Source organism: Triturus cristatus, chromosome 3_1 (assembly GCF_964204655.1).
Source record: "Triturus cristatus chromosome 3_1, aTriCri1.1, whole genome shotgun sequence".
Lineage (NCBI taxonomy): Eukaryota > Metazoa > Chordata > Amphibia > Caudata > Salamandridae > Triturus > Triturus cristatus.
Window position 1 is genome coordinate 128,962,707 of NC_140583.1, and position 16,772 is coordinate 128,979,478.

Sequence of the window (16,772 nt, forward strand, 5' to 3'; positions counted from 1 at the left end):
GCAAAACTTTTGGCCACCTCCGGTCCACCCCTATCCTGAAAGTTTCGGGATGATTCGTGTAGTGGGGGCCGAGAAAAAAGGGGGGGTCCCAAAACGTGTTTTCCCCATGCAATTTCCCATAGGATCTTTAGCCGCAGCCACAGCCCGAACTGCTGAACGGAATTAGAATTTGGCAAAGAGGTAGTCCTCAGTTCAGACTCGTGCCTTTTGCTTAAATGGTGTAAATCCGTTCAGTAGTTCCTGAGAAAATCACAATTAAAAGTACATATATATCTATGGCCTCGGAGGATCCGCATACCGTAAGAGCACCCAGAACCGAGGCACAAGAAACCTAAAAAACAAACGTGCAAAACGCGAAAAGGGGGCAGGGTTGAAACACCCTGACCCCCTAGGCCTGCTCAGGGGGTCCCACAAGGACCCAAAAAAAAAGAATTAAAAAAAAAAAAATTAATAAAAATCGGCAAAATCCACGCAGGGTACGCGGATCTTGCCGATGAAAAAATAAATGACCTGAGGGACCATGGGGGCCAAGTAGCCCACCAGGTGCTTCCAGGAAGCACCACTGCGCTGCGTTGCAGATAGGTGGTGCAGGCCGTGCCCCTTTTGACATCTCTTTGCTACGCAGCTCTGTGGCGCTTACTGGATGTACTCACCTGTTATCAGGAGAGACCTCAGTGCTGCATCTTTGAGCCCAGTACTGATCCTGAAAAGTAATTCTAACCATACTTACCAGTAACTTGAATTTCCTTCCATAGGCTAACATTGACTGGTTTCACTTGGAAATTCTTCTAAGTGTGGAGTTTTGGAACTTTAAAATTTTCACCTAAAATCATCCGAAGAACGAATTCCGATGTACTCACCTGTTATCAGGAGAGAACCCATTGCTGCCTCTTTTAGCCCAGCACTGACCCTGAAGAACAACTTACCTTCGGTAACGATGTATCTGTAAGAAACATTAGTTAGTTAGATTCCTCACCTTAGAATATCCCCAGGCGTCAGACTGGATCCGGAAGATTTTTCGTCAGCAATACCCCTTGCGCGTCGCTAGGCGTCGTCTGCGGCTCCGCGTCTGTCGTCGGCGTCGTGCGCTCGAATGACGTAGTCGGAGTACTTAGACGCCGCCCTCGCGCGCTGACGTCAGTTCTTGTACATAGCTTTCCACGCCAGGAACGCAGAGCCATGCAAGAGACCGACACTGGTGCCAAAAAATTCTAGGGCCCTGAAAAGGATAGCCTTATCCCTAGATGTCGGTTCGCAGAACGGGGAGGATGGGTGGGTCGGTGAGGAATTAACTAACTAATGTTTCTTACAGATACATCGTTACCGAAGGTAAGTAACTTGTTCATCTGAAAGAAACACGTTAGTTAGATTCCTCACCTTAGAATAAATACCCAAGCAATACCAACCCCGGAGGTGGGTCTGCGAACCAAGATCACACCAGAAAGTCCTGGAGGACAGAACGGCCAAAGAAGCCATCCCTCCGGACTTGGCTGTCTAGGCAATAGGCCTGGCAAACGTGTGCAGCGAAGCCCACGTCGCCGCCTGACAGATGTCCTGCAAAGGGACTCCCCGTCCCAAAGCAGTAGTAGGCGCGGTGGCCCGAGTAGAATGGGCTCGCAGCCCAACAGGAGGGTCCTTTTTCGCCAAGGAATAACAGATTATTATACACAAAACGACCCACCGGGAGATGGTCCGTTTGTGCACAGCTTTTCCCTTCTTTGCACCCACGTAGCCAACGAAAAGCTGGTCGTCCACTCGGAACTGTTTCGTGCGGTCCAAATAAAAGGAGAGCGCACGTTTTGGGTCCAGACAGTGGAGCCGCTCTTCCTCTTTGGAAGGATGCGGAGGCGGAAAGAAGGTGGGCAAGGTGACAGATTGCCCAAGATGAAAGGGGGTCACCACTTTCGGTAGAAAGGAAGGACGAGGCCGAAGGACAACCTTGCCCGGATGAACAGAGAGAAAAGGAGGCTTGGACGATAGAGCCTGGAGCTCACTCACCCGTCTAGCCGAGGTGATGGCTACCAGGAAAGCAGTCTTAAGAGTCAGAAGACGAAGAGGCTCAAAGGGAGCGCACATCAGAAATATTAAGACAAGATTCAAGTCCCACTGAGGCATTACGAAAGGGACAGGAGGGAACGTGTGAATAATGCCTTTAAGAAAGCGTGACACTACAGGGGACTTGAAAAGAGAGGGCTGATCAGGAAGCCATAAGAAGACAGAGATGGCAGCAAGATAACCTTTCAAGGTGCCCAGGGCAGAGCCCTGCCGGGCCAAAGAAAGAAGAAAGAGGAGAACCTCAGAAAGAGGGGCGGAAAGGGGATCCACAGCCTTTGCTGTGCACCATGCCACAAATTTGTTCCACCGGCAGGCGTATACCGACTTTGTGGAGGGACGCCTGGCTGCCAGATTGATATCACAGACTTCAGGAGGCAAGTCAAATGGCATCAACTGCTGCCGCTCAATCTCCACGCATGGAGGTGGAGGCTGGACAGGTTCGGGTAGAGGACCGTCCCCTGCTGCTGCGACAGAAGATCCTCCCGAAGGGGCAGACATATCGGAGGATCGGTCAACATACTGAGTAGCTCGGAATACCAGTACCTTCGTGCCCATTCCGGAGCCACCAAGATGACTTGGGCCCGGTCGCGCCTGATCTTCTTCAGCACTCTGGGCAGAAGTGGTATAGGCGGAAAGGCGTACAACAGACCGCAACTCCACTCGCGACGAAAAGCGTCGCCGAGCGAGTGCCGCCTTGGAAATTCCAACGCGCAGAACTGATGACATTGCGCGTTCTCTTCGGTGGCGAATAGATCTAACCAAGGCTCTCCCCACTGCTGAAAGAGACCTTGAGCCACCTCGGAGTTCAGACGCCATTCGTGATCCATCATGCACCGGCGGCAGAGTTCGTCTGCTCTGGCGTTCAGAGAGCCCGCCAGATGTTGAACCACCAGGGTGATGCCCTGGTGTTACAGCCATGTCCAGAGGCGCAGAGCCTCCTGACAAAGGGTCCACGACCCCACCCCGCCCTGTTTGTTGCAATACCACATGGCGGTGGTGTTGTCCGTGAACACCTGCACGACACTTCCCCGGACAAAGGGAAGGAAGGCTTTCAGTGCAAGCCGGATCGCTCTCAGCCTCAACAAGTTGATGTGGAGGCGAGACTCCGCCGGAGACCAGAGGCCTCTGATCTCCGCCTCTCCCATATGGCCACCCCATCCCAGGAGGGACGCATCCGTCACTACGACATGCTCCGGTAGGGGTAGGGAGAGGCTCTTGCCCGTGACCCAATCGCGGTCCGTGAGCCACCACTGCAACTGTTGTGCAGTGCCCTCCGAGATCAAGACATGGTCGGACAGGTTGCCGTGATGCTGGGCCCACTGAAACTTCAGGTCCCACTGCAGAGCCCGCATGCGCCGCCTAGCGTGATGCACTAGTAGGATGCAGGAGGCCATCAGCCCGAGAAGCCGCAACACTAGCCTGACCGAAACCCAGGATAGAGGCCGAAAGATGGGAATCAGGGCCTGTATATCCCGGACCCGCTGTTCCGGGGGATGAACCCGGAACTGCGCCGAATCGAGAACCGCTCCGATGAAGAGGAACTTCTGAGAGGGGCTCAGGTGTGACTTCGGCACGTTGATGGAAAACCCCAGCAAATGCAGGAGATCCGCCGTATTCTGGAGGTGGGAGACGACTGCCTGGGGCGAGCCCGCCTTCAACAACCAGTCGTCGAGATAGGGGAAGACCGGAACCCCTGATCTGCGCAGATGAGCTGCGTCCACCGCCATCACTTTCGTGAACACCCGAGGGGCACTGGTAAGGCCGAAGGGGAGCACGGTGAACTGAAAGTGCTCCTGACCCACCGTGAACCGCAGGTAACGCCGGTGGGCCGGCAGGACGGGGATGTGGAAATATGCGTCCTGCAAGTCCAACGCTACCATCCAGTCTCCAGGGTCTAGGGCAGCTAGAACCTGAGCCAAAGTCAACATTTTGAACCGTTCCTTCCGGAGGAAGGCATTGACGTTCCGGAGGTCCAAGATAGGGCGTAGGCCCCCTTTGCCCTTCTTGGGAACCAGAAAGTAGTGGGAATAACAACCACGACCTACTTCTGGGCTCGGAACGCGCTCAACGGCCTCTTTGGCCAAGAGGGCCGAAACTTCCTCTCGCAGAAGATTCAAATGATCCTCCGAGATACGGTGGTGCTGTGGTGGCATGGCTGGAGGGGTCGTCTCGAAGGGGAGGGAGTAGCCCCTTCGGACGATTTGCAGCACCCACCTGTCCGAAGTGATGGTACGCCAGTGGAGCAGGTGATGGCAAACCCGGCCCCCCACTGGCGAGGAATGGGCCTGAAAGCACGGACTAGGAAGGCTTTGAGGCGGATGCTGCCGGGGTGGATGTGGACTGACCGCGTCATCCTAGAGTACCGCCTCGGCGGAAACCACGTCCGCGACCGCGTGCAGGCTGGTTCTGCGGCCGGTGGCTAGGCGGACGTGAGGAGGTGCCCCTTCCTTGGCCACGAAAGGAGCGAAAAGCGGAAGTTTGTGGCCGCGGGGCCGAGAGGCCCAAGGACGTGGCCGTAGCCCGGGAGTCCTTGAAGCGAGCCAGCGCGCGGTCCGCTTTCTCACCAAAAAGGCGAGCGCCATCAAAAGGCATGTCCATAAGTGAGCTCTGGACATCCTCGGAAAAGGACGTGGACCGCAGCCAGGCGTGACGTCGAAGCGCCACCGTGGTAGAAATCGCCCTACCCAGCGAGACCGTAGTGTCGAGTCCACATCGGATTGCATGGCGCGCTGCATCTCTCCCATCGGCCAGAGCCGAGGAAAGCCGCGCCCGGGCCTCCTCCGGGCACAGTGGCAGCACGTCCTCCACCGTATCCCACAGAGAGTGGGAATAACGGTCCAAGAGACAGGCGGTGTTTAAAGACCGCAGGCCCAAACTGAGCGAAGAGAACAGCTTTTTACCGAACTGTTCCAGTCTCTTGGAATCCCGGTCCGGAGGAGCGGACGGGAAGGAGGATTGGGAGATAGAGGCCTGGATAACCAGACTCTCGGGGGTGGGGTGTTGGGACAGAAAACTGGGGTCGCCCGGAGCAGGGCGGTGGCGCCTGGCAACGTTCCTATCCACAGGAGGGACTGTGGAGGGCTTGGACCAGGTGCCCTGCAGAACGTCAATGAGGGCCTCATTGAACTGCAGCAGAGGCTCAGTGGAGCATGCGGCAGTCTGAAGCACCTCAGTGAGGATGTTAGTCCTCACAGCCACGGCAGGTAGCTCAAGCCCAAGGGCTGCGGCCGCCTTGTGCAGCACCACAGAAAAAGCTGCACCTTCCTCCGAAGCCACAGTCGGAGGAGAGATGAATCCAGTGTCCGGTGAGGTATCCAAACCACTGGCCTCCCCCAGTTCATCTGCCCAGTCCTGAGCAAGTTGGCCCTGAAGGGCCAAAGGGTCCTTGGACCCCTCCCAGTCACCCCCGTCATCCGATTCCTGGTAAACAGGAGGAATGATCGGAGCCGGTCGATAGACAGGATGTGTCTCTAGCGTCGTCGGATGCGGCGTCGGGCGGCGCCGCAGCGGCGTCGGGACCGGACAGGGGCTGAACCAGGGATCGACGTCGACCGGAGTCGGCGTCGGAGGTGGCACCGGTGTTGACGCCGGCGGAGGAGGCGTGACGAGGTCGACCGGCGTCGACGGGGCCCCAGGCAGGGGCCCCTCGGGGACCTGCGGCGTCGGGGCCGGAGCCTCCAACGGCACCGGGGCCGGAGCCGCCGGCACGCAAGGTCGCCCAGTCGAGTCCGCGGGGCCCGAAGGCGCGCAGCGGGCGTCGACGGCGGAGCCAGGCCCCTCATGGCCGAGAGGAAGGCACTGACCTCCGCCGGCGTCGCGTCAGACCCAGGGACCGGCGGGTATGGGGACGGGCGCGGCGCCAGCGGCTCCGGCGGAGCCGCGGGGGTGGACCCTGACCCTCGGCCGAGTAGCGCGACCGGCGAGGGGAGGCCGAAGATCGGTGTCGCCTCTTGGACTTCTTGGAGTGCTTCGACTTAACCGAAGATTTTAATCCCGACGAGTGACGATGTCGAGGGCGGCTCCGCGTCCGATCCTTGGACCTCCTCCTGGACCGGGATCGAGAGTGGCGCAGAGCCGAGTGGCGAAGCTCGAGAAGCTTATGGGACCGCTCCCGCCTAGCCTTCGAGGTCAGGGCCTGACAATCGGAGCACGAGTCCGCGTCGTGGTCGAGGCCCAAGCAGTACAGGCACCGGCAGTGATGATCGGTCACAGACATCAGTCGGTGACAGTCGTCGCAGGCCTTAAACCAGGCATCCTACCGGCACCAGAGTCGAGAAAAGACCAAAAAGAGTCAAAAAAGTTAGTCAAAAATTGACTAAGGGGTAGCTCTCCCGGATCGGCGCTTACTGGCGCGGAAAAAAGAAGAACTGACGTCAGCGCGCGAGGACGGCGTCTAAGTACTCCGACGACGTCATTCCGGCGCACGACGCCGACGACAGACGCAGAGCCGCAGACGACGCCTAGCGACGCGCAAGGGGTATTGCTGACGAAAAATCTTCCGGATCCAGTCTGACGCCTGGGGATATTCTAAGGCGAGGAATCTAACTAACGTGTTTCTTTCAGATAAGTAATTCTAACCGTACTTACCAGTAACTTGTATTTCCTTCCATAGGAATCCATTGTCTGGTTTTCAGCAGAAAAGTTTCTAAGTGTCTATTTTCACAAACTTAAAAAAAAGCTAATAAATCTCCTGTATGACTTAAACACATTCTTTCAACTGTTTACAGAAGATGCACCAGTGCTGGATCCAGGATCTACCACTGAGTTACAAAAAGAGACAATAACACTACTTACCTGCTAAGTGAATTTCCTGCCATAGGATAACATTGGTGATTCTATGTGAAAACATTTCCAAGTGTCAACTTTTAAAATACAATAATATTTCTTAAAAATCACTACTGTAACCAAAACGCTTTTACTCAACTGTTTACAGGAGATGTCCAAGAACTGAATCTAGGATCCAGTCCTGTGGTTAGAAAAGTAATCCATAAAGTAACTAATTGCATTTAACTAGAAATTCACATTGAGCTCAATGGTGCATTGTGTTTGAAATTGTGTTGCCCATTGTAACAACTGTAACTACTGTACTTAAAAGTCTATTGCCTATTTGCAAAGTATTTAAACTAAAGTAATTCATTCTGAGAAAGTATATTTTGTAATGTAATGTATAATGTAATTATAATGTAATTTAAAAAATAAAATATCTAAAAATAAATAGTTTAAAAAATGTAGTTAATCAGTATCAAAAAAAAACAAACAATTAATACATTTAAAAATTGTCATTTACAAAATCTTTGAAATTCACTGAATAAAACATAGGTTTGAGACATGTTATAGTTAGCAATTAGCATTTAAAAAACCTTTGAAACTCACATATTACAACATTCATGACATGGTCAGTGACATCACTGATGACATCGTCCACGTGACAATCAGATACACCTCATCATACACTAGTATAACCTTTCATCACTCACTGTAAAATACAGAGTGCCATATTTGAATCCATTGACACACCAATACAAGTTTCTAAACACCCACTCAGTGGTTCCTAGATCTATACACACATCTAATCACTTACCTATAGATTCACTCATACATGATGTCAAAGATCAATAGAACACTATCAAATATACTTATACACCTATATTGGCATTACACAACAGCACACATCCTACTCACTTATGCAAACAATGGATCATACTTACATTTACTTAGCTACATACTTGTACAAACACCACTTCATCGATTCATATAGATAGTAACTCATACTTGGTGTGTTATAAAATCACTATTACAAGTATAGTTATCCATACAGTCACTCATACAATCACTGATTCTTATGTATACTTATTTATATACAACAACTGACTCATACACTGGCTTTTATTTTTCTACTTTGTTGGACATGTACCATTGAGACATATATTTGCTCATCACCACGCCCATAAAAATATTTGCTCACCCAAACAACTGTTAGAACATGTAGTTTTAACTTCAGATACCTACTGAATCAACTATTCACACATCTTTGGGCAGTCACACAACCCCCACCGAACCACACATACATTCACTCTCCCATACAAATACTCAGTTTACACAACAGCTGACTAAGTGATACAGATATTCACAGTTTAGTCACTATCCAATATATTTAGTGAGACACTATAAATTAGTCTAGTAAACAGTCAATCACACGGCTACTAAATCCTCCATCCAGATATTTATATTTATATATCCACTCATTCTTCAATGCAAATTGCTAGATATTTAAATAATGAACCTCACCACATTCACTGTAAGATGTCATCAGTGATGTCATTTGAGATGTCATCAGTGATGTCACTAACCATGCCATGAATGATGTAATATGTGACATCATCAGCAGTGGATTGCGGGCGTGCGAGATGTAGTTAGTACAACTAACTATATCGGAGGAATTTCAATAGTTTTTTACGAGTGAAATGTCCAGCTAACTATAACACCCCTAAAACCTATATTTTTTTCTGTGAATTTCAAAGGTTTTTTTAATTGCTAATTCCTAACTATATCAGGCATGAAACCCATGGTTTTTGCAGTGAATTTCAAAGGTTTTTTAATTGCTAATTCCTAACTATAATCAGGCCTGAAACCTATGGTATTTTCAGTGAATATATATATATGTGCATATATATCTACACATCCAAATATGCACAAAGTAAGCATGCGATCTCAGGCAAGATGGAAATGCAAAGTAATATATATATATATATATATTTTATAAAGCCTTACGCTCCTGCAGCGTAAGAGAAAAGTCGCACTCAGGATTCCAATTAGCGAAAAAAGAAGTTGATTGACTTTGACGCGTTTCAACAACAACTGTCTTTGTCAAAATATATATATATATATACCAGAATCACAGGATGTTGAGCGCTGTTGCCGAGACTCGAACCCGGTTCCAAACTTTGAGGTCGACCACTCTAGTCGTAAGGTCATATTCTCTCCCCCAAAAAAATAGTCTCGAAATACCAATGCCAGAAATGAAAGTCCAATCAAAGGGCCAGTGTAAATAAGGAACAGATAGCGAGATAGTGCCCACAGCTGAGGACGAAGGAAGGCCAGATACAAAGGAAAGTCCTTGTACACAAGGGACAACCCATGCCCGGCCAACAAGCCGTGGGGAGGATTCAGACACCACCCATGATCATACTTGGTAGCCTATTAGCACAAGGGAGAAAAGCATCTAAGGGGTGAATACGGCAACCTAGCTTGCCAGAAGTGGAAGAACGTCCCTCAAAAAGAATCCTAAGGGATTTCAACCTCCGCATGATCCACCCCAGAGGGGACGGACAAGGAACCAATGTCCAGGAAAAAAGGAAGAAGAACATTCGCCATACATCCATAAAAAGGACAAAAGGCCCACCTGAAGAACAGCCAGGCCAGTAACAAAATGATGGGGATGGCTATGGAGGTGTTATGGAGACAGTTACAATCTAAAAAGCAAAAACCACTACAGCTTTACTCAAGGCAGAAGCAGACAGAATGGCAAATGAATATTAAGATTTCGCTCCACTCCGACTATTCAGGAAACAACTTAAAGCAGAGTCAGCTTAAGAGCCAAACAGCTATTGATCATCGAAAGGCATGTCCACCAAGGCGACGGAACAGCCTCAGAAAAACCAGTGGTACATAGCCAGGCACGCCGGGAAAGAGCCACCGAAAGGGCCATGACCCGTTCAACAGAACCTGTGGTATTCAAGCCACAATGAACGAGTAATGTAGCCATCTGATGGTCATCCTGGATCAACTAAGGAAGAGTGTCCCGAGAGTTAACATTGATGGAGGGGAGAAGGCACGAGACCGAAACTCACAGCATATAAGAAAAACAGCACAAAACACAAGCTAAGTGACCGTAACGTGGAGCAGCTAGCAGAAAAGACATTGAGCCACAGCATTCAGACCTTTATGCTCCCAAAACTGTGCAAAGTAGGCTGACAGGAAAGGCAGAGCCGGTCTCCATGGACAAGATGGTGCCTGTGAGTTATAGACCGGTCCACTGAGGCCCTTGAAACAGGTTTAGCCTATGGAGGTTTTCATTGAAACGAAGCGCCTGCTAAGTACTCAGCTGGTCCTGCTGGTCTCACAACTGGGAACACCAAGGGGCTGTGAATCGGAGCCAAGACGGAGTAGTTCACGGATTCGAAGGGCCCCGCTGACACGGAGGAAGGACCTGCCGGTTTGTAGTCAGTCGATGCCACACTGACCTTCCTGGGGCCAAGAAGCACCCCGTAGAGTGGTTGAGAGCCAGAAATGTAATTGAGGGAGAATAGTATTCCCTCATCTGAGCCATAGCCTCCGCCCAGGTAAACACTGGTAGGTGTCGCACAGATTCTCGCTCTAACTCTGAGATCGGAAGAATAAGAGGTAAGTCAGGGGCATTGCCTCTATGCAGTAAAGTTGTTTAAGGTTGCAGCACAGACCCCCAACAGTGTGATTTACCAAGTGACCATGAGGATGAAGGGCTTCAGGAGTCAGTCCTCGGAGGAAGAAGATAACTGCGACCAACGAGGGCCGTCGACCACCATGTCGCAAACAGCGTCATGTGGTGCTCCTGCAACGTCGATGACTGACGCTGAAGACACGAGCCGCACAGTTCGGATTCAGGATGCGTGCCTAGGCATCACATGCATATAGGATGAGAGTGCAGGGTCGACATTGTACTTTATAGGACCCCGAAGATATCTAGAAAAATGCACACTTTTTCATCAACAATGACAAGGTAGGTCAAAAATGGCCCGAGGGAGCGCTCTCGGCGGGAAGGAATAAATTGACGTCAGTGCATCGAGGAGGGCTTATATGGACTCGGACTATGGATCATCCGGTGGCCGACATCGTTTCGGGGTTGCTCAACACCCTCTACCGATATGAAATGAAATGAAAGAGGCATTTATAGAGCGCATGGCTACCCTAAGGCCTCCCAGCGCTAAGAACCAGACGGCGAGAGGCAGATTAAATTATACCGTAGGAAAAAGATGTGTCTTCAAAAGCCGTCGAAAGGGCAGGTATTCCTCCTCCAAACAGATGGAGTCTGGGAGGGTGTTCCAAGTCTTAGAAGCGACATAAGAGAAACAGCGACCTCCACATCTGGTCCTGACAATTCTCGGTACCATAGCAAGGCGCTTATTTCCAGAGCGAAGGTGCCTTCTGGGATGGTATGGAGAAACTATCCTTTGAAGGATTAGAGGGCCATTCGCAGCCATGATCTTGTGCGTGACACAGAGGGCCTTGAATTTAATCCTTTCTAAGACAGGAAGCCAGTGCAATTGTCTAATTGCTCTTTTTGCTGATTCTCTCCGCGAAATTTGCAAGAGAATTCTTGCCGCACAGTTCTGGACCTTCTGTAGTATGCATATTGTGGACTGGGGGGCTCCTAAATATAGGGCATTAGCGTAGTCCAGACGCGACAGAATCAGTGCCTGGAGGAGTAGTCTTCTTGCATGAAACGGGAGAAGAGGCAAGATCTTTCGTGCTGACTTCAAAATCCCGAAGCAGCACCCAGCTACCTTGTTAGCCTGTGTCTTCATGTCTAGTCTTGCATCCAGCCAGACTCCTAAGCTCTTGATGTGGTTTTTAGGAGTAGGCGGGTTTCCCATACAACTAGGCCATGCCAACGGCATGTCTGGAGGCAAAGGTTTTTCCAGCAGCATAAGGTCTGTTTTTGCTCCATTAAGCTGGAGGCAGGACTCTTTCATCCAGACGGATATTTCCTCAAGGCATCTGGAAAGATTACTTCCTGGCTGTCCTGGGTCTTTAAGGGAGACAATCAACTGGGTGTCATCGGCATACGTAACAATTTGTATGCCGAATGCCTCCACAATTTTGGCTAAAGGACACATGTAAATATTAAAAAGAGTGGGGCTAAGTGATGAGCCCTGAGGCACTCCACTCTTCAAAGGCACATTCCTGGAAGTCACATTCTCCTCAAAGAGCTGGAATGTGCGGCCTTCCAGAAAGGAGGCTATCCATCTCAGTGCGGTACCGTTCATCCCCATCTCGTGACATCTTGCAATGAGAATTTGATGGTTGACGGTATGAAAAGCCGCACTGAGATCAAGGAGGATTATTGCAGCTGATCCTCCTGAGTCCATAATTTTTCTTGCCTCCTCTACTACGGTAATCAGGGCGGTTTCCGTGCCCTGCCGAGATCTAAAACCAGTCTGTGTCGAGTGCAAACAGTCATGTTCCTCCAGATAAGTGGAAAGGGTAGTATTGACGTACTTCTCTGCTATTTTGGCTATTCCCGGGAGCAGGGAGATAGGGCGATAGTTGGCCATTACCTCCGGATCTGATCCAGGTTTTTTTTAGCAGGGCCTTTACCATCGCTTCCTTCCATAGTGAAGGGACCTTGCCTGTTGCCAGTGAGGAGTTAATAAGAGTTGCGATAACAGGGGCTACTTCTGGGGCAACCTTTTGCAACACCGTGGGGGGTGCCTGGTCTTTAGGGGAGCCTGATTTAAGTTTATTAAGTAAGGACATCGCTGTATCTGAGTCCAGGGGCGGGAAAGATTCCAAGCTCTGATCTCGACGGTCTCTAGTTTCTTCCGTCAGAGCATCAAGGTCAAAAGTGGCGACTGCCGAGAAAGCTGAGTAAATCGCCTGTACCTTATCCTGGAAATACTCTGCTAAATTGTTACAGCGACCTTGTACATCAGTGGGGGTCGTTGTGGTGAATGGAGGGGTAGTCAAGGATTTAAAAATTTAAAAAATTTCTTTAGGAGAGTTAGGTGCTGATAGAATCTTTGCTTCATAAAACTTGGATTGTGTTTTCGTAATCTCGGCTTTATACAATTTTAGTGCATCACGATAGACTTTCTTTTTTTCAAGTGAAAAGTCTTTCCTCCACTGTCTCTCAAGTTGCTTACAGTTCCGTTTGAGATCTCTCAGCTCCATAGTAAACCAAGCAACTTTTTTTGGGCCCTTTTTAATGTCCCTGAGTTTTATAGGGGCTAATACGTCCAGTGAATTTTTAATCCAGAGATTGAATTGTAAAATTGCCTTTTCAGGGTCAGGGTCGAGACGGGGACGGGTTTCTTTGAGAATGGCAGCCCATTCTTCCATAGAAATATTAGACCAATTCCGGTTCAGAATTTTGGAGTGGTTTTCAGCTTTCCTACTCGTGAAGGCTGACCAGAAAAATGAAATTAGATAATGGTCCGTCCGGGGGAGCGGCTGGGGGTCGTCTACCTGGATGCGGGTATTGGTAAAAATCGGGTCCAGCAGGTGTCCTTTGACGTGAGTTGGACACGTCACTTTCTGGGAAAGGAGTAGCACCTCTAAGGCGTCAGATACTTCCTCCACATACGTGGCGGTGCGGGATTCAAGGTGTAGGTTAAGGTCTCCCAGAACAGTGAAGTTCGGCAGGGAGCTGACCAGTAAAGAAGTATAATCCACCAAGTCCCCGAGAAAAGATCCAATCGCACCTGGGGGTCGGTATATTAACATACCTGTGAAGGTGCATGTGGGTGTAAATTTAATTGAAAAGGAGCAACTTTCGCAGTCCCGGATGAGCCCGTCCGAAATCCTACAGCTAAAAGAATCCCTATGAATAATGGCAAGCCCTCCCCCTCTAGTAAGGGAGCGATCTTGTCTTTGGATGGTGTAGCCTGGGGGGAGTGCTTGAACAACCGCTGAATTAGACCAGTCCGTAAGCCAAGTCTCAGTGAGAAACATTATATCCGGGCTGGTATCTTCTAGAAGCAGTCTCATTTCTAGCGAATGTTTTGGTAGTGAACGGCAGTTTACCAGCTTCATTTTGAAGTCAGAGTTTACAGGACATATCTTTCCTGCCTGATCCTCTGGGTTCAGGGAGAAATTGCATTGAGTGCAGTGAGTCTGGTCAAAGGGGGGGCCCAAGGAATGGTGACATTTATATGTGCCACAAAATTTTCTTAACTGATCGGACGTATAGGGGCGCAGTGCTACAGCAGCGGGAGCAGGGGTTATGGCCTCTGGTCTCGGTCGGGCGCGGACGGGCGCAGACGGGCTTGCCTTTGGCAAGAGGTACTGGTGTAGAAAATATTTCTGGATCCCATCTGGCCTCTGGGGATAATTCTAAGGTAATGAATCTGCGGCTAGATGTCTGTATCTGAGTGAATGTTTCTGGCGTTGATTAGGAAATGACAGTGATGCCAATATTACTGGAGGACCAGTAATTATCTCAGAAAGTGCTGAGGGACAGGAGGGTCAAGGCCGTCTTAAGCGTGTGTTTTTGGATGACTGAGAACCCACTGCTAATTCAGCAGTAGTACACTTTCTGGGTCCTTCCATCTGCCTTAGATGAATTCCTCCAATGTCCCCCTGCACCTCATTTGTTGGCAGAAAGGACATTCTGCCACTTTGTGCCTTTCTGGCACACAAACAATACTAAGAATCTAAAGACCCTTTCCCGATTTTTATTTTTCCACAGAAGAGACTGAAGTATGTGTCGAACTTACTGCCTGCAGCCCATAGAATGTTATTAGTAGGATTAGCCATGCAATTTATGGAATGTAGGGTGGAGGTTGAAATGAGAGAAGGAGTTGTAGCTAGGCAGAGGCAAGGGTGGTGGCTGAAGTGATTCTCCATAACTTAAATAAAAAAGTTGGATTTATTATCAACCGTCTCAAGCAACTTAATTTCATTAGATTATACACAATCATTCAAATATTTCGGCCTTCTGCAAGACTTCACACTTTTTCTCACAATGGGTTTATTATCCTGCTTCTGAATTCCCCACTTGTGTTTGAATAATTATCATGACAGCTTTATTAAGATTCTGAATATTATGATCTTCTGTTCTTATAGCATTTCTAAAAATCTTAATTACTTTCAATAGTGCAGACACAGCACAAACATTGAAGCCATGATTACTTTGAGGAAAGAAAGAGAAGATGTTAACAGTTTTTCTTCACTGTGAATGGGCTGGAATGGAAAAACAAACAATGATGAATTCTAAAATTCAGGAATGAATCATTAAAGCACATCTTCAACAAAAAAAAAGAGATAGAGTCTTGCACACAAGCAGGAAAATGGACAGCCTTTAAATGCTACCGCACTGCCCATTGGAACCAAAAGTAAGAATGTTTGCCTTAACCTGACACTTCTTTTCCTCTTATAAAGAGGACAGGATCCTAATGAGGATTTAGAATTAGGTGCTCCTCTATCTTCTGACTTTGTTTCTTTAAAAAGATGCACATGAAAGAATCTAAAAAGCTGCATTTCACAAGCTATCAGAAAATAATTTTTTGGTATTTAATTTGCTATGTAAAAACAAAATAACGTGCCTTTAGATAAGCATTTTACAAGGTTATTTTTGTTTTTTTAACAGTTCCCTGGGAGCCAGTGATGGTGGAACTCAACATTTAGTAATAGCATCGTATTGGATCACTTTTATTTATAAAGCACAACACTGCCACAAACAATAGACTTTGTATGCTGTGATGACGTGACTGGATGATGGGAGAAATAAAACAAATCTTATGATGTACATCATGAACTCAAATAGTGTCACTTCTTCAAATTTCATAAAACCCAATGTGACAGAATTTTTCTGGCCATCTAATGTAGACCATGGCAAATCTGTTAATAAGGTAGACCTTCAAGTATAATATTCCTCTTTCAGTGTGTGCCTGCTTTGTTGTGGTTCATACACCGCCGCCTTAATCTGCAGAAGGTGCTGAATGATTTTAACACGTTGCTGGCTTCTAATGATGGAAAGCAATTATTTACCTCTTCCTTAAATCATTTAGTTCCATATTGTCTATTTCAACAATAACACTGGCTCTCTCCTGCGGAGCTCCTGGGGGAACTTCTGCTCTCATCGCACCCTGCCAGAAATCACAAATACAACAATGAAATTAAAATGTAACTTCAACACTATGTGCAGTCGTTTTTTGACACTAGAGTCAATTCAACAAAATACATGATGTGTGCCTGCTTGAATAATTGTCTTTAGTAATACACGACATGAGTAAACATCTCTAGGTTCAATTTAAATTTGAGTAAACATCTCTAGCTTCAACTTAACCTATAAACTTAAGATATGCAGAGTTTGCAAAAGACCAGAAAGAGAGCCTGTTCATATGTTTATTCAAATAGTATTTAGGCCTTCTGGAAAATGACAGTACTTGATCTCTAATGCAAATGTTTATTGACATGGTGACTAGAATGTTACGTGTTGGAGAGCATCACCACCCAGTGACTTTGGATCTAGCAGAATTATCTACAGACCTCATTGCAAATCATTACTAAAGTTGCTCTTGATGCATCTTAGAAGATGGTTTTGTTCACAGTCTTTCTGAAAAAGCGTTCACCTAATCCTATCGTATTAGGCAACATTTACGTAGCTGCTTATCAGTCTTCATTCAACAAAAATAATTAAATAGTTAAATAACAGCTTAACCTCCTAATCAAATCTGTACATCTGTATCTGCTAGGCAGTATGGTGACAACATTGTCCAATTTAGTTGCAGCCACTTAACTATTTTATTGGTTTGTTTCTCCAGATGTATTTAACTAAGCTTTAATTTTGTCAGTAGCTCTAAGAACTACCTGACTGCCTTAGCATTGCACACATTAATAAGTTTCCTTTTGCTCTTCGCCGCGCCGCCCCAAAGAATTCCTGTTGCAGTGCTGTGACATGTAGTGAGTAAAGTGTACCTGCTCTCCAGCTCCGCAGTGCAATTCCATCAGGTAATTAA

General features: G+C 48.0%; 1 protein-coding gene across 2 annotated transcripts in view; it reads right to left on the reverse strand.

The window, feature by feature from the left end:
* LOC146859819 (uncharacterized) overlaps window positions 1–16,772 on the reverse strand; it is a 518,852-nt gene that overhangs the window by 29,667 nt on the left and 472,413 nt on the right. For both annotated transcript variants that reach the window (XM_085643565.1, XM_085643566.1), the window contains one exon: window positions 15,802–15,899. In XM_085643565.1, coding sequence (XP_085499691.1) covers window positions 15,802–15,899 — 98 coding nt within the window. The remainder of the gene's footprint in view (window positions 1–15,801; window positions 15,900–16,772) is intronic.